Raw genomic sequence first — 18,609 nt, forward strand, 5'->3', positions numbered from 1 at the left:
CATTCATTACTGATAATTATGATACCAGTTCCTTAAGAAGCCAAGTCCAGAGGATTTCAAGTTCAAGACAAGCCTAGGAAACCTACTGAGATACTTTCTCTAAATAAAACTAAGGTAAAATCACTTTATTGTAATGAACTCAGAAATAAAATATTATGCAGCCAGATTAGTCTAGCCCCTCAGACAAACCCTTGCCTAATATATAAATCTCAATGGGTTTATGTAAAAAATAAATAAAAAAATAAGTGGGAAGAGGATGCTAAAAGATGGTTCAGTGGTTAGAAGTGAATGCAGCTCTGGCATGAGACCTGAGTTAAAAAATAAAAAAAAATTAAAAAATTTAAAAAAAACTCCCAGTACCTATATCCAGTGGATCACAACTGATTCCTACTCCAGTTTCAGGGGACCTAACACCCTCTTCTGACCTCCAAGGACACTGCATTTATGTGTGCAAGGCCACACACAAACACATATAATTAAATATAAGATATTTATATAAAATATTTTATATAAATATTTTAAATATAAAATAATTATATATAATTATAAAATATTTAATTATATGTTGTAAATGATTGGGTTACAGAAAAATGGTAGAGTACTGAAGTGAAGTGTATATTCAAATTTCAGTCACAGAGAGGGGGGGGAACCATTTTCTTTTCAGCCCATAAATGGAAATAGGGAGATGGGGGTAATGTTCGTGGATTAGCAATGATGGGGTGAGTGGGTGCGGAATAAATTAACTAACCTATAAGTGAGTAGAGAGAGGGGTGGGCAGATGAGCAGCCAAATGGGTAGGTGGATGGTTAGATGAACTGATCAGATGGACAGACAGACAGCGGGTGACAGGTGATGAATTCTAACTTCACTGCTCTCTCACTGCACATCCCATAAAAAATTAAACAAAGAAAAAGCCAAAGGGAATAACCTTATAAGTAAAATATTAATTTCAATGGCAACTTAGTAATGTTGAAGTCAAGAAAACAGGGGATCCCGTGTCCTTCCCTGAAGAGGGCTACTTGTTACAAACACAAAGTGTGCCTTCTTTGAGTGGCCTTTTTGTTTTCCCGCTGTCCCCAACTTCAATCCCAGGGGGTTGGAATTTGCTCCAGTAGGAGCTTAAAAAGATGAAAGTTTACAAACCCCAGAACAAGTGGTTCATCTGAATTTAAAGACAGCTTACAGCTTAAGGAATTAAAAACTCAGTTGTTTGAAATATAAATGCAATTCTTATTAGCAATGACTGCAGAATTTCAACAGCGGTAGAAAGTCAGTCCGTTTGACTTGAAAATTTTAATCCTACGTCTGTCTTACTGGCAGAAACAGTGAATTTGGGGCTAACATTTTAATTCATCAATTCTTTGAAGAAGCTGTGACTCTGTGCTTGCAAGTGTGGAATATCCCCAGCGCAGCCCCAACCCTGGGGGTCTCTCACCATTAACAGCTGCTCTGTGCTGCTGCAGAAACCTCAGAGTGGAGATGGTTACGTTCAGAACATGTCTAGACACCTGTGGGATGGTCTGGTGCAGGGGCAGCCAATCCAGTTCTCCCAGAGATGTTAATGAACTAGAACAAAAACAAACCCGAACAGAGTGAGTTGGTAATCAATCAAAGAGTATCAAGACTCAGTTCCCAACGGCCAGAGCCCAGCCCTACTCCAGGGGGTTGTCAGACCATTAATGCGTCCGCAATCTGCTTGGTTTAATGTGACCCCCAACTCCCTGGGTAGTAGAACAAACAGAAGTGAGTCAGTCCCTCTTGAGATGCTCCAGGGTGGTTTTCACACACATCCTGCTCCAGTGTGTTCTACCCCAGGTGCTGTTCTTTGCTCAGCCTTAGGTCTTCCTGCCCCTTTTGGCAGCCAACAAGTCATATACGGAATATACAATGAGACAGAAGATGAGCAAGTCCCAGGTTCCCACAGTTAGTCTAATACCTGGAGAAGATATCGCAGTATGTTCCCATCTAAGGATCTAAATATGTGGTTCTCAAAGGGTTTCACAGAATAAGGAGCTTCAGACAGGGGGATTCAATAAGTGTATGATATGCATTCTGGTTTTTTTTTTAATAACACATTCTATAAGTAATTACAGTTATAGTCAGAAACCTCTCTCAGCCTAGATGGAACTACATTCTTTTAGCAGCATGAGGCCGACCCCACCAGCATCATGGTTCCGAGCAGGTAGCCTCCATGTGGTTTCTCACCAAGGAAAATCTCTCGCTGTAGCTTTGTGCCTTTAGGAGGGTCCCAAGAATGTAAAATTATCCCCGAACCTCAGCATCGCTTGCCAGCAGTGCCTACTGTGAGTAAATGTCCTTGCTACTGTAGAAACAATACAGGACAGAAGTGAAACCCACAGAAGATGACACGGAGGGCCACTGTCATCATAGCTTCAGGTTTGAAATTGTGCCTCTCGCTACACAACCTGACTAGTCTCTCTGTTATCTGCTAATCTGTTCAGAGCTTAGAGCAACAGGACAGAGGGAGGCTCCTTCCAACTCTGTCCAAATATTTAAGATAAGGAAGTATTACAGTGTACTTCATTCTCTGCCACCCAGCGACATCATGACAACTAAAAGGTCATAGTAAAAAGTCAGAGTCTGGTCCTCAGATGAGCTGCATTCCAGAATGTGAGGTCTAAGCCCTCGGCAATGCCAACATTGCAAGGGGCTATGAAAGGGGACGTTATTTGAGTGTCTTTTATAAAAAAAAAATAGTATACAGTGGCACATACTTTTACTAAAATTATGGAGGTAACACATATAACTGCTTGCTGTTGTTTGCTTACTTCAAACCAGCATGGAGAAAGTGTGCCACAGCACCCACGATATCTTCCAAGTGAGAGTTAGTTGCGTACAGTCTGGGCAATGAACGTAGAAAATTCCAAATATGAGGCTGCTGATGGAGGCTTTCCAATTTTGATATCACATCCTCAGTTTTATTGAGATCCATCTGATAAAAAAAAATTACCAAAAGCTTTCCTATTTAATGTTCTTAATCAAGTAAAGAAGAGGCAGAGTACAGACAGACAGAATGCTTCAGATGTGCTATAAGCTCGTTGTAACACCAACTACGTTCAATAGGCAAGATTTTAAAATTATCATTAGATTGCTTCTATTTTTAAAGTTTTGAAAATATAGAGCTTGCTTGTCTAAAATCAAGTATCAATAATAAAAGCATTAGGAAAACCTTCTATTTAAAATAACTATAACCTATCAAAAAAAGAAAAATAAGGAAAGACAAAAAAACAGCAAAAAAATAAACAAATAAAAGACTGAAAGGGAGTAGAAAAAATGATGCAGAAAAGGAGGAGGAAAAAGAAAGGGAAGCAGGGTTGGCTGTCACAGACATCACCGATGTGTGGTACCCTGGAGGGCTGCTGTGGGTGTCCGCCCCCATCCTCTTGGGCTGAGCATGCTTCTTATGGAGAACAGGTGCAAAAAGCAAGTAACTTCCTCGTGTTCTTGGTGTGGGGTTCTGCCACCAGGAGGCTGGGCTCTGTGACAACAACAGGCCTTAGCTGAGGCTAGATTACACAGCCAGTGGGAGGTATGGGGACCTGGTGGCCTCGGGAACAGCTTCAGTTCCTGGTCTTTCAACTCTCTGCATATCCTCCTGGAATTGTGTAACTTGTCTGCCCAGCCATTCCTATTCTCTCCCGGGAGAAAAAGTCACACTCTCATCCCCCTTCCTCTACTAGAGCCTCTCCTGTCAGCATCACCCACCACCTCAGGCTGCTGTTTGAAGTGGCTGCTGCTCTGCCTTGGTCTCTCCATGGCACTGAGACACTGGATCTTCCTATCTCCTTGAAAATAGCTTTCTGGGCTTCCACACAGCTGTCCCTCCATCTCTTCCCCCTCCTAGCCTCACACGCCTTCTCAGATATGTTCTCTGCCTCATCTCCAGCTACAACTGTCCATGTTTCATGTCTCACATCTGCCCCTACACCTTCCAAATCCACACACCTGCCCCAGACTGTTTACCTCAGCACCCAGTTTGTGCCACCACATCCTTGACAACAACACCTTGATGGATCAATCGCATTCCCAAGTCAATCTCTTGATTTCTCTTCTCCCCTTCCTTCTCCTTATCACACCACCAAGAAAAACTTGCACTGACCTTTCTCTACCTCTGTAAACGGCCACTCTGTACTTGTAATTGCTTACATAAATACCTAGTCACTTTGGCTTCTCTACCTCACCTTCACTGAAAGATTCTACTAACTATACCACTTAAATATATCAAAAATCACACTGCAGCCTACTTTCTATAACTGCACAGCGGCATTACACCTTTGCCGTACACAGGTACTGCATAGGTAACTGTGTTCATTTTCGAGTTGGTTTCCAAATTCTACTGTCACCATCAACAACCTATGGCTCAGCACAGTGACATAAAAGGTCCCATAAAGACAGATCACTCCTCTGATCAGATTATCCCAAAGAACACTATACTCTAAAAGAAAATCAAACAGAAAAGCAACATGGTGGGATATTCTGGAAATCCTGCACTGGAGAACCGGATAGGCAGAAGTATCGTGAGTTCAAAGCCATCCTTCAAGACATAGAGAGTTGGAGTCCAGCCTGGTCTAAATGAGACCCAGGCTAGGAAGGAAGGAAGGAAGGAAGGAAGGAAGGAAGGAAGGAAGGAAGGAAGGAAGGAAATATATCAGGTAATACGACATCATTACCAAAATTCTCTAACAAAAACATAGACCTAGAATCCTTTCCTGGTAGCGAACAGGACTGCTTTGCTGTGGCCACACTTCAGCTCACCATATTCGTGGCCTCAATGTCTGTGAGTAATAGCCAGATAATGGGCATGACGGCAGTTTCTACCTCCCACAGTCACCCTAATCATTTCCCATGGCATTGATTTATAGAGTATCAACATTTACTTACCTATTTGGGATATTAAAATTATCCATCATTATAAATAACCTGTTTATGCATGAAAGTTTTGGCATAAGAAAATTTTTCGGAAAGGCCACAAAGGTATCAAGTTGTTTTTGCAAAATTGATTTATCGGTCTTTCATTGTCACAAGCCATTTGGCATTTAGGTGGGCTACTCATAATTCCTTTAAAATGCTAATTTGATCATTAAAACTGTGCTTCAACCAATTAAGCTAACACTTTTCAGTTATTTGTAAACTGAGCTTGCATGTGCTTTGATGAGTCCCATTATGTAGTGGCAATTTTGGAATTTTGGGTTATTTTTTTTAAAAAAAAACAGAAATATTGTAAGAATTTGTTTTGTCTTAATCCCAAATGTGGGGATATGAGGCTGCTTCAAACTGACCACAGCAGATGACTATGATTTGCCTCATGCTCTAGCAGAGGCATGGATTTGCCAGCTGCAGATGGTTTCTGCAATTGTGTGATATTTGGAATTCTTGGAACTTTTCAGAGGGTACATAAATGTTAGGGTCCTGGGAGGTGTGGTGGGTGGTTGTTGGCTATTTAAGGAGGTTGGCTATGGTTTGTTAATAGTCATGGCCAAAGAAGAAACAAAGGAAAGAAATTAGATTTGCGGGTATTTCTAATTCCTCTCTCCCCTCTATCTTTGTTTCTCTCCTATGTAGTGTTAGGGGGTGAAACCAGGGCAATGAAGGGTAGGAAAAGGAAGAAAAGACCAGCTACACCTTTGCCTGGTGTTAGGGTAGGTGTCTGATCACAGCTGGGTGACATTTAGTGGAAGCACAGACATTCCTGGCCCATCCAGAGCATTTGGGCCTTTATTGACAGACCCTGCTAATGGTTTACTGTGCACATATTTTCTTGAATTGCTTTAAAGCCTTCTGGGAATGACTGAGACACAATGCAGGACAACAGGGCTACCAAAAACACCTTGGCCTTGAGAGTCTGCTGGAGCAGTGTGACCAGGGAAGAGCCTCCGTGTCGACAGGCTCACCCTTGGCTTAGGTTCTCTATTCTGCTGATCTCTGGTGGAGTCTGCTGTGAGGATGTCTCTGTTCTGTTGTTGTTGCTTTTTTGGTTTGGTTTGATCAGGTTTTTCACGACAAGGTCTCCTCAGTCACCTTGGCTATCTTGAACTCTCTCTGTAGACTAGGCTGCCTTGAACTCAGATAGAGATCTACCTACCTCTGCCTCCCAAGTAGCAGCATTGTTTTTAATACAACATGCCGGATTAAAGGCATGCACCACCACCACTGCCTAGCTGGATACCTCTCTTTGAAAGATTTCTAGAAGCACTTCCACCCCTGCTCACCAGAAACAAATAGTGCTCTCTTTACCTACCCCTACTTGTGACAGCTTCAAATATATGTAGATAGTGACAAGTCATCCCATTGATAACTATGGCTTTAAATGAAAGTCCTGTGTTTAGAGCAAGTCAAATGTCATATGCCAAACACAGATCCTACCAACTGTGCATTCATGTTGACTTAAATCCCTCCCACAAAGCAAGCTGAGGACCACTTACCACCCACTGCCTCCCCTCTCACTTTCTCCTTCTTATAGTAGACCCAGAGCTCTGATTTAAGAAAGTAAAACCCATCTTCAATCTATATCTGATGTAAATTTATCTCCATTGAATCCCACACTGCACAGTTGTTACAAAAAAAAAGAAGGAGGAGGAGGAGAAAAATAGAAGAATGAAAGAAAAAGTGATTAATAGAGTCCTTGAGAATACAAACGCAGCTACAAAGAGATGTGCTCAGCATTGCTGAGGATACTCACTGTTAGAAAACTGGAGCCATAGGCAGAACCTACAACGAAACACATTTCACAGGTCAGGTGGTCAGACCCCAGAGTACAGTGGGTGCCTGCCTCAGTCTATGAGTGAAATGAGACAGCTGGGCTCAAAATACAAAGGTGAACATAGAAGACTAACACAAAGACAACTGTTGCTGTCACATTCCAAACCACATTGATATTAGTTTTCAAAAAAACAAATAGCAAACAAACTTTAGTACTTTCCCTATACGGGTATGTATTTTTGCCAGGTTTTTCTTGGGGAGGGGAAAGTGGGGGTGGGGGTGTTGAGACAGGGTTTCTCTGTGTAGCCTTGGCTGTCCTGGACTCCCTTTGTAGACCAGGCTGGCCTCAAATTCACAAAGATCTGCCTTTAATTACACATGGCATGCTGAGTACTCATCACAGAATGAAAAGAGTGAACAAAAGTAAAGAATAGCAAGTGGAATACGTTGGCACTCCTGCAATCCCAGCACTGGGGAAGCAAAGGCAGGAGGATTGCTGAATTCAGAACCTTCCTGGTCTATGTGGAAAAGCTCCACCACATCCAGATCTACACAGCAAGGCTGTTTCTCAGAAAACCAACAAGCAAAACTTTCCGACAAGAAAAGAAAGAAAAGTGAAATGATCGTTTTTTCAGATTTTTAAATATCACATGCTGTGGGGAAATAGCCTGGGGCAATAACAAGCTGAAAATAGATACACCCGTATTTAATTAAGCACAGCACAGTTTTGGGAAAAGGTATGCAGATAACAATTAACTCAGTCCCAAGTGCACGACTATTTAAGACGTGATTACACTGAGCGTCTTTACAAAATACATCTGGCTTCTTTCAAAAGAATCAGTAGTGTTGACTCAGAGATGGTGCCCAAGATTGGGTTTAGGGATCTCGACTGAGGGAAACATAATACTTATGGGTGTCAGGATTAGCCTAGGCCTAAGATAACATAGAGGTCGCTTAGGCTGTTGTAATGCACAGGTGACATCACTCCTGGGATGGGTTTATTGCCTTAAAGTAATGCTCAAGATCTTAAGGTTTTAAGGGGAAAGGTTTGCGATAAGTAAATTCTGGAGATAAGGGCAAGACCTGTCTCACCAGAGAACAGAGAACCACCAGGTTGTAAAACTACATCCTTCCTGACCTTCCTGGGAGAGCGGCAACACACCTCATTCCAGCGAAGAGCTGAGCTGTGTGCTCCACTTTCCTGGTTTCTCCAGTCCCTATCTGTGAGCACGAGGCCTTTTTGTCCTCTACACTTGAGCACCTAACCCTGCCTGGCCTTGAATTCAAAAATCCTCCTGCCCCAGACCCCAAAAGCTGAGGTTACAGACATGAACCCTGACACCATGAGAGAGCCCAACAGAACTCCCTCATTTGCTGGGGAAGGCCACCTCCCTTTTATTGAGATACACTTTCAAAAAAAAAAAAAAAAAGGAAAAGACCAGGTCACATTCCTAGGGAAAGAACGAATAGGAAATATATGTAGAGAAGGTGAGGACAGTTCTTAAATATGGACAAATGACACAGGAAAAGTCAATGGTATTAGAAGAGGTGACTATCCATTCTTCTATAGAGGGACACGTAGGTTGTTTCCAAGTTCTGGCTATTATGAATAAGGCAGCTATGAACATGGTTGAGCATATGTCCCTGTTGTGTAGTAGTACATCCTCTGGGTATATTCCAAGGAGTGGAATAGCTGGGTCTTGAGGAAGCCCTATTCCCATTTTTCTGAGAAAGCACCAGATAGCTTTCCAAAGTAGTTGTACTAGTTTGCATTCCCACCAGCAATGAAGGAGTGTTCCTCTTTTTCCACACCCTCGCCAGCATGAGGTGTCAGTTGAGTTATTGATCTTAGCCATTCTGATGGGTGTAAGATGGAATCTCAGTGTCGTTTTGATTTGCATTTCTCTGATGACTAAGGAGGTCGAGCATTTCTTTAAGTGTTTCTCAGCCATTTGATATTCCTCTGTTGAGAATTCTCTGTTTAGCTCTGCGCCCCATTTCTCTATTGGGTTATTTGGTTTGGTGGTGTTTAATTTCTTAAGTTCTTTATATATTTTGGATATTAGACCTTTGTCAGATGAAGAGTCGGTGAAGATCTTTTCCCAGTCTGTAGGCTGTCGCTTTGTTCTCTTGACAGTGTCACCTGCCTTACAGAAGCTTCTCAGCCTCATGAGGTCCCATTTATTAATTGTTGATGTTAACAAGGAATTTCCAAAATTTGTGGACAAATGGATTGAACTAGAAATTGTCATAATGAGTGAGTTCACACAGAAGCAAAAAGAGCTAAATGGTATATACTCACTTATATCGAGACACTAGTCCAAGGTGTACGTCCCCATGAAAAACTGTACCTATCAGAATAGTGGGTAAGAGGGGAGGACATCCTATTGAAACTTTAGGTGTGAGAAGCCTGGGAGAAAGAGGAAATGGAAGGATCCAGTGGGTCCTGGAAAACTACAGGCGAGTCTGGGCCCTGGGGCCCTCCGCAAACTGTGGCAACAGCCAAGGAAAAAATAGGCAGTAAAAACCTTGAACCCCTACCCGGACTAGCCGATGAACATTCTCCACTGTTGAGTGGAGAAGGAGATCTAACTTTCACACAAACTCTGGTGCCCCATATTTGAACAAGTCCCTTGGACGGAGATGCCTGGTGGCACTCAGAGGAAAGATAATAGGTCACCAAGGAGAGACTTGATACCGTATGAGCATATTCAGGGGGAGGAGGTCCCCCTCAGACACAGACTTAGGGGAGGGGAAGGGAGTAGGGGGGAAGTGGGAGGAAGGGAGGAATGGGAGGATACATGGGATGGGCTAACAACTGAGATGTAATATGTATAAATTAATAAAAATGTATTAAAAAAAAAAAAGAAGAAGAGGTGACTAAGCTGCGTGGGCCACAGCCTAAGGGAGGGCTGGATAACTCCTATACACCCTTTATACGTCTCCAGAAGAAGGATCCAAGCCCACCCTCCATACAGCGAGCAGTGATAGCCTAGGCCAGAAGGGGGCGCACCTTCTCCCAAGCCCTGGAGAAGCTGGTAGTGTAAAGGGCTCTCATTCTGTGTCCAAGAAAACGAGATAAGATTTGCAGCATCTTACCTGGGCTTTCAGATCTTTTCAGCCAGAGTTTTTGTAAGTTCTTTGCCTTGTCCATTGTTTCAAAAATTTCTTCAGCCAGGTCCTGTATCTCTTTTAAAAAAGCCAAGCTACTGGCTTTGCTGTCGTCTGTTGCAGTTTGGAACCTAGACGAACTTCAGACACACACAAAAAAAATATAAATGCCCCCTGTTGGAGAACTCGTACAGGAATCATTTTCCTTAGTGTTTAAATGGTTTTTGACACTTCATACCAAACTGTCTTGAGTGAAATATGCACATAGCTACATGCCTACCACCCACCAAGGAAAACCCTTGACCATCATCCAAAATGGAAATTATTTCTAAAATGGAAATTATCTCTAAAACTTAAGATTAATTTTTTATCCTCATTCTTTTCATTATCTGTAAAACTCAAACATTTATATAGTCATTAGCCACTTTTTTTTTCACTTATTCAACACGGATTATACAACACACCCTGGCCAAGGTGCCGAGAGTAAGCATTAGTGAGCATGCGCAGGGGACCGAGAGGCTTGTGGGTAGGCATAGATGCTATGAAACAAGGAATAAATGGAACTGGGTGGTGGAGAGGGGCTCATAACTGATAGCTGAAAAAGAGAATAGCCCAAGCATGGGGGAAACTCGGGGAGTCTGTGGTGGGCATGGAGACATATGTGTAAAGACGCAGAGGTGAAAAGGGGCAGAAGTATCTGGGTAAGAAATAGTGGAGGTTGACGGAGCCAGAGGATTCCAAGCCAAGTTAGTCGTGAGAAGCCAACCATTCAAGAGCAGGAGAGATCTGATGGCAAGATCCATCAGAAAGGGGGAAGCTACTCAAGCACACCAATAGGTGTAGAAACAGTATTTGCTAAGCCCAGCACCTGTGAGGAGAAAAAAGTTCCTGTAAATGAAATCAACTTCCTTAACTTGTAAAGGACATTTACAAAACACTAGCTTCTCTTTCACAGTGGGAACCTCGAGGCTTTCCCACAAAGATCAGAAACCAGTGGCAGCCGTCCCTCCTCCCCATACCTCTGGAATTATCTGCTCTAACTACAGTGGGCATGAGGGCAAAACTGAAGTAAAGACACATGAATTTAAAAAGCAGCAATGATGGGCTGGAGAGATGGTTCAATGGTTAAGAGCGATGGCTGCCTTTGCAGACGACCCAGGTTCGATTGCAACACCTACATAGTGGCTTGAAATCATATGTAACTCCTCTTCCAGGGCATCCATAGCCCTATTCCTGCCACTTCAAGTACGCGTATACATGTGGTACATAAACATGTGTGCAGGCAAACTACACATACACACAAAATGCTAAAACCAATAAATATAAAAAAACCAAAGGCCATTCTTCAAAGATGCATAGTGGTGTACAAATTCAAAAAAGTGTGACCAAAGTTCAAAAAACTTTTTTTAAAACTAAAATAAGAATCAGTTTCTTTCCTGTGCTTCCCCCAATGAATACATACATACATCCGACATTAGAAGAGTGAGCCTGGTGGCTGCAGAGTGACAAAAAGACAGGGGATGATAAGGCTTAGGAGAAAGAAAGTAGACAAACTCACGATCCACTGTGGACCCTGAGAAGACCTTTAACAATGTGGATGTGGAGCAATCACTATACTTACTCTCTTCTGTATTTGTGAAGCTTTGACATGTTGAGGGCATGCTGGCCCTAAATGGCCAGAGTAGTCAGTCCTTAGATATGGCAAACATGAATTCTAGGTGGTTAGGTTCATCCACGCCTGTGCTTACCTGATTAAAATGGGGGGTATATGGAGAGGGACATGGGCTGGCATTCTAAGATGCTGGAAGATGCATGTATTAGTGGCTTTTCTTGGAGCAAGGTGGAAATGCAGGCTCAAGCCCGCAACACCACTCACCACCCAGGAAGAGAATGGTGGTAAGGGGCTCCGTGTACTAATATTCAAGGGTTGTAACTGTTTTCCCATGTACGTATTTAGTTCCTCCTTTGCTTATGTGCACAACTTATTTAAGTAGGCTATCTTTTTATCATTTTTATTTTAGCACTGAACAATGTTCCTCCTACAAGATAATACATAAGACATTTGATATTTTTGTGAACAGAAAAAAACGTTTAAAATTACATAAATTCTAATTCTAAGAGAATGGGTGAATAATAACATATGTTTCTGAAAGGATTTTCTTTCACCTTCAAAGCAGAGTTCTAGACATATAATCCTGCCGAAGGGCCCAGAGTAAGTAATAGAACGCCTGGGAAACTTGGTCACTCATGAATCTTGGGTGCCTTCTCCAGCCAGCTCCCACACAGGGCTGCCAGACGCTGCTGGGCACCTGCCTTGTCATCTATGCCTCCCACCAGTGATCCACAGGCTCACAATGTTGTAGGGAAACACAGACTGAAATTTTAAGTAGCAAAGAATAAGCTTTGTGTACTTTTCTAAATTGTTTAGGAACCATGTGTGTGGATTGTACATGTAAGAAAAATAGGGTCTCCTTGTGCCGTGCAGGCTGCCCTTGAACTCACAAATTTCTTCCTTCACACTCCTGGATACTGGGATTACAGATATGTGCCCAGGCCTAGATTAGAAAAAAGTGTGTGTGTGTGTGTGTGTGTGTGTGTGTGTGCATTTGTATTTATGTGTGTATGTATGTGTGTGTGCTTATGTGTGTTTGTGAGTTTCTATGTGTGTTTAAGTGTATGTGTGTTTGTGTATAGTTGTATTTGTGTGTTTGTGTATGTGTATAATGAGAAAGCATCCTCATGACCTTGTATATCAGCACTGTTCAGCTGTTTACAGTGAAACTCAGATTCAGTAAGAATTTGTTTTAATCATTAAAGTTACTAATTTGGAATAAAGTAGAAAAGTCATTCCACAAGTTGCTGCAAGCATGTTAAAATAACTAAGCACCAGTTAAGTTTAGCATATCCAAAAAAGGGAAAAGGAATAAAGTTGAAAAGAATATTTCCTGATTACTAATTATAGACCCCTTTAGGGGTTTTAATCCTGTGTTATTTTATAAATTAGAGAACTTTGAGAATAAATAATGAAGCTTGCATGACAAAGAGAAAAATCTCCTCCATAAGCGTGGTCACTCACTCCTCAGAGCCCACAGTGACACCCAGCATCACTGATAAATAAAATAAGCTCAGTGCTTCACCTGGGTCAGAGAGCAGCAGAGAAGAAGCAACTGTCTCTAAAGGCAAGCAGAGACTGCTAGCAGCCCAGGCTACCCAGGGCATAGGGGCCATCTTCAGCAACAGGTGCTCTTAGGAGCCTCTAGAATCTCATCTTGAGACTGGGATTGGGGGAGTGGGGGTCGGGGTGGGGAGAAGTGGGGAGAGGGGGAAAGGAGTGGGGGTGGTGGGAGGGGACAACAAAGACAAACAGAGACAGAGAGGGAGGGGGAGCGAGGAAGGGAGAAAGGGGGGAGAGAGATCTTCTCTTCAGTGTTCCAAATTCCAAAAGCACAAGAGGAAATCAATTTTGTATTAAATGCCAAAAGTGGCCTCAAAAGACATCTGTGAACTGCTCTCTAGCTATATCAAATCCCCAACACCCTCCTGGAGACCCAGAAATTACCAAGTTGAAGGAGCTAGTACAAGAAAGAGGCCTCAAGCTTCCCCTGCAAAAGGGAGGTAGTTTCACGGTCTAAGTATTATTCTAAAGATGACTCGTCTCACTCTTACGTTCACAATAGCACCTATTATTAACATGAGAAACATTCAGGGCATAAAGGAAGTACATAGAAAATCCTAAATTCAATGTCACAGTGTGTGTCTGTGTAGACAAGGAAGAGGGCGTGGAGAGGGAAGAGAGGTGGAGGAGGAAGTTCTTAATATACCAGGGAAATTCCTGCACGGAAGCAGGGCTTATGGAGGGCAGCTTCGTCCTTCCTAAATGCACTCCTTGACCTACACTCAACAACGCAAAGCCTGGTCCGGCTCTAGTAAGCGAAAGTTCCAATACAGATTGTGTTAACATTTTGCAAGGCTGACAGACTTAAAACTTTGTGACTGTGGAGAATTACAGTGTTGCAGATCCATGGCCAAATGATTCTCTGAATGTCTATCACCTACCCCTGCATCTAACCTATCAGGCAGATCCTTTGGAATGTGTTAAGTTGGCAAGTCACTGGCTTCCATCAAGCCAAAACTAACTGTCATCAGACAGCGTCTGAAGCATTGAGCCACTTCCCCACTTCGCTGTAACCTCAGGTCCCCACCAGTATATCTGGGAAATGCCTTGACTTGTGGCTTCCTTTTGGCTTGTGACAATGAAAGAGTCATGTAATGTCTTCCATGATGCAACATAGTGGTCCGGGTCATTTGAATCTGTGTGCTTTTGGCATGGTTGCTCTTTGAAATGAGGGCTGCATTTTGTATGGATACCAGACTAGGAAGAAGATGTGACAGAGAAAATCCATTTCGAAGAAATGATTCAACTTCTTTCTCAGCCCTCCACTGGCACCAAGTATTACCCTCAAAGGCCAGGAACCAGATGTGATACAAAGAGACATCTATACCTTCCACCACATGGAGCTCTAAGGCTGCCTGCAATGGACAGCCTAGGACGCATGCATGGGCCAGGCTAATGCCTCAGTTTACAAATGAGGAACCTGAAATTCATAAGAATCCCCTGTGGTCAAAACCTTTTGAAAGTGTCATCACAGCTTGAAAAAAAAAATCTTTCAAGCGAGACCACAGTGTCCACTTACGAGGGACTGTTTGAGGATGAGCTAGCCCCTATTTCTTAAGAGAGTAACGTTGAAGTGCCATAGTAACTGTGCAACTGAGGCAGACCCATGCTCTTTTCAGGAGTAAGCTGAAGAAACAGCATGATAATTGAAAGCAGAACATGTTCTTATTGGATTATTATTGTTTCTAGGATAGCTATTGCCCTTGCATTGCAGCGCATCAATGAGGGCTCCAGGTGTTTTCACAATGTCAAGGAGAAAATCAACAAAGCCAAAAAAAAAAAAAAAAAAGCAGCACAAAGACCTTTCAGTGGGGCTTAAGGAGAATCAGCAGGTTAGGTGAGGTGAGATGAGCATCTGAACAACTGCCTGAGGAGAGAGATGGGAAAGAGGAAGGAGGAAAGTCATGTTTTATGAATAGAAACAAGTCCGTGAGCAGCTGTGTGTGTGTGTGTGCATGTGCGTGTGTGTGCGTGTGAGTGTGCGTGTGCGTGTGCGTGTGCGTGTGTGTGTGTGTTTCTGTAGTTCTCTTTAGAGGAAGAGAGAATGCCTATAGCACCTCCATCTTTCAGATTTTGACTGATATCTAGTGGAGATCTATAAACAACTGACTTGAGGGGGGGTACTGAGGCCTGTAAATGAATATTTCATTGGCACAAGCACATAAATGGAACTAGGAAGAACAGGCTTGAGGCAAACGTATGATCTAGGAAAACATTTATTCTAGGCTAGATCCAGGGATGAGGTCACAAATCTTGGTGTGCACTTGGATGATTAACTAATTTAAGCTATACATGACCTTAAAAATAAGACATAAGATAGATGACTTGTCTCTTGGTAAAAATCCTTGCTAACCTATTACATTAGAAACTGTTGTTCTGAACAAGGAGCAACAGTTATAAGAATAATGAGCTTCTGGAATGAAAGGCGGTTAAAATATTACTTTGAACTTACAATGAACTGTGGAGCTAAGAGATAGATAATGAATGTTTAGTTGGGTTGAGCCTTAATGGGAAGACATATAAACAATGATTTCGTTGCTAATACTTAAACCACGCTAACCTTAAACCTTATTTACTTATGGCATGAAAAACAGTTGCTCTGAATTTAGAATGAACTTGTGGAATGAAGTATAGCTTAAAAAATGTTTAGTCAGATAGAAGTCTTAATGGAAAAACTTGTGATCAATAATCCTGTTGCATTTCCCTCTATGTAATGTTTCTATGATAATTGCTTTTATGGCCATGAGGTAATTTTTCTTCTGGCATACAGACCTTTGCTTGGGATGGTATATAAGCCTAAGACAAAAATAAACGGTCATTGGTTGGAGCCTCTTGGAGTCTGCTCGTGGAAGCTTGTTCTTTGAAGTTTCCATCATCCACCAAATATGTGTGAATATCTGTCTGTTGTGTGGCTGTTACAGCTTCCACGTCAGAGCTTTGCTCTATCCACCTAGTACACATGTGTGTACATGTGAATATAATGTAAGGTGACTGGAGCTTGTGGGATTTGCTGTATCCACCCAATGTGTGAATGTGTATATGTCTGGATCTCTATATGTTTCTCTGTGGGTGTATGTATGTATGTATGTATGTTATGTGTAATTTAAGAAATTGTTGGTGGCTATATTTGCTTCATCCACCAGGTATATGTGTGGGGTTTTTTCCTCCTTCTTTTCTTTCTCTATCATCTGACCACCATCAGTGGCAGCATAAGCCAGATGCCATCAGCTTAGGTCTCTCCTCCTAGCTACTACCAGTGGCAGTTAAGCCAGGTGCCATCAGCACTGGCTTCTAAAGAGTTAAAAGAGTTCAGAGCTTAGCTTTTCACTAGTCACAGTGCTAGAGCATTAACTCTGGCCCCTAAGGAGTTAAAGTTCAGAGTCTCACAAGAGGCTACCAGCTTCAGGCCCCAGGGTACCAGGAGGTGCCAGATTTTGGCCCCTCTCCCCAACTCCAACTCTATGTCCCACCTCAGTTTAGCCCTGTGTGTCAAAATGGGTCTTTGATGGTCCATTAAGGTGACAAACATTCTTTCTACTTCCTTCATGTATCTTCAGATATCAGCTTCCCTGAGATAGTCTTTTGGCTAGATGATTGACAGACACAGTTGGATTAACCCTTTAAGGAGAGGCAATAGCATTTTCTTGTGATGTTACAATCATTGACGCAGTGTAGAATGCTGCCAGGTCCCAACAGAACCCGGACACCACCATTTTTTCATATGGTCTTTGGAATTTTAAGGAAGGGCAATTTGTGTTACTTCCTTTTCTTAGAACTGTTGAAGTGCCAGGGAAATGAGAGGTGGGGGCCAATGTTTATTCTAAAGGAGAGGACCAACTTCAATACCTAGCATGGATGAAATGAGGCCTCACGTCCCATCACCAGTACAAGGGCAGAAGGAAAAGGAAGGGAGAGACGGAAGCAAGGAGGAAGAGGGGAGAAAGAAAATAAGGAAGGGATGGAGGAAGAGAAAATTTTAGTACTGATGAGGACAAAAAGAAACTGAACCCCCAGAACCTGCAGGCAGGAAGATAAATGTGGAATGATAACTCTGAGAAAAGAGATTTGTAGGTTAAGCCGTCAAACGTCCTCAACAAAAGTGGCCTCAGATCCATGAAAAATTATGTTGGCAGCCATTGTCACCACAATCCACCTGAAGATGATCTACAGCTGGAAAGCTAGTGGGAGGCTGGTAACGGTGTAACAGGTGTGTCACCTCCAACATTTGTGATTGGTAAGACAAGTAAAAGTAAATGAAAATAGAATGCTTCTGTAGGATCGTCCCTAATGTAGCCACTTTGGGAGAACATATGACAATTGACAACTATTCAAAATGCTAAACAAAATTACCATGCAGCCTAAGGAAAGTCTATGAAAGAAACACACCTGTACAAAAACGTAAACATTAATATTGCAGCATAACCCCTTGGGGGCCTCCCCTTTCCTGAGAAGAAGGCTAGAGGGGAATAGGAGGAGGGGAGTGTGAGGGTGAGACTGGGCAGAGAAAAGTGAGGAAGCTGAGATCAGGCTATAAAGTGATTAAATTAATAAATTAATAATTTAAATACTGCAGCACATTTCATAACAGCTGAGACACAGAAATGATTTAAATATCTATCAATGCATGAATGTATGAGTTAATCACTAATTTAAAATACCAAGTATTATTAGACGCCACACAAAGGAACATCTAAGGCATTACTAAGTTTTTTAAAAGCCATACATACACACACAGGTACACAAACACACACATAGATGCAGGTACACATACAACATTCATATATATATATATATATATATACATACATACATACATACATACATACATACACAGGTAAACATACACATACAAACACACACACATACATACATACACACAAAAACATACTCATATACACAAACACAGACACTAACACACACAAGTTAAGTATAAACTTCACAGGCTGTAAAGGAACTGTCCACAGTACTGAAATCTATAGAAAAGGAAGGCTGGCAGCTGAAGTCCAGCATGGAGGGTAGAGGGAAGTGAACGCTATGGACACCAATTTTTCTTTTTGACACGGTAAAAAAAATATTGATTATTATTATTAATATTAACTGTAATTTACAACTGTGAAAATGTTAAAAAATATTGGGTTGTAAACTTCAAATGTGTCATTCATATAGTGTTGTGAATTAGATCTCAATTCATTATTTCAACTTTTTTCTAAAAATGTAATACTAATCAAAACCTTTTTAGTTTAGTTTTGTTTTGTTTTTCAAGACAGGGTTTCTCTATATAGCCTTGGCTATCCTGGACTTGCTGTATAGACCAGGCTGGCTTCAAACTTACAGAAATCTGCCTGCTTCTGCCTCCACGAGTGCTGGGGTTACAGGGGGACACCACCACATCCAGCTAGTAATCAAAATCTTAACATGTACTTTGTAGAAATAAACCAGCAAATTTTGGAAATTGGTGTGACATCCATAAGCCCATAAAAGTAACTTTTTAAAGGAACAAAGTTAAGAACTTGCACTAACTCAAAAGACTTTCCCTGACCTACCTTCATTAAGGATCTTGCCCTAAAGGTCAGAAAGGCCAGTAAAGCAAGAAACCCAAAGCA

At 41.9% G+C, this 18,609-nt stretch overlaps 1 protein-coding gene across 1 annotated transcript in view; it reads right to left on the reverse strand.

The window, feature by feature from the left end:
• ABCA13 (ATP binding cassette subfamily A member 13) overlaps window positions 1–18,609 on the reverse strand; it is a 418,312-nt gene that overhangs the window by 349,372 nt on the left and 50,331 nt on the right. The window contains exons 4-7 of the mRNA XM_084798070.1: window positions 9,820–9,971; window positions 6,701–6,729; window positions 2,790–2,953; window positions 1,436–1,566 (exon numbers count right to left, since the gene is read on the reverse strand). Of these exons, the coding sequence (XP_084654196.1) occupies window positions 1,436–1,566; window positions 2,790–2,953; window positions 6,701–6,729; window positions 9,820–9,971 (476 nt within the window). The remainder of the gene's footprint in view (window positions 1–1,435; window positions 1,567–2,789; window positions 2,954–6,700; window positions 6,730–9,819; window positions 9,972–18,609) is intronic.

Source organism: Acomys minous (genome assembly GCF_964271855.1).
Source record: "Acomys minous genome assembly, chromosome: 10".
Taxonomy (NCBI): domain Eukaryota; kingdom Metazoa; phylum Chordata; class Mammalia; order Rodentia; family Muridae; genus Acomys; species Acomys minous.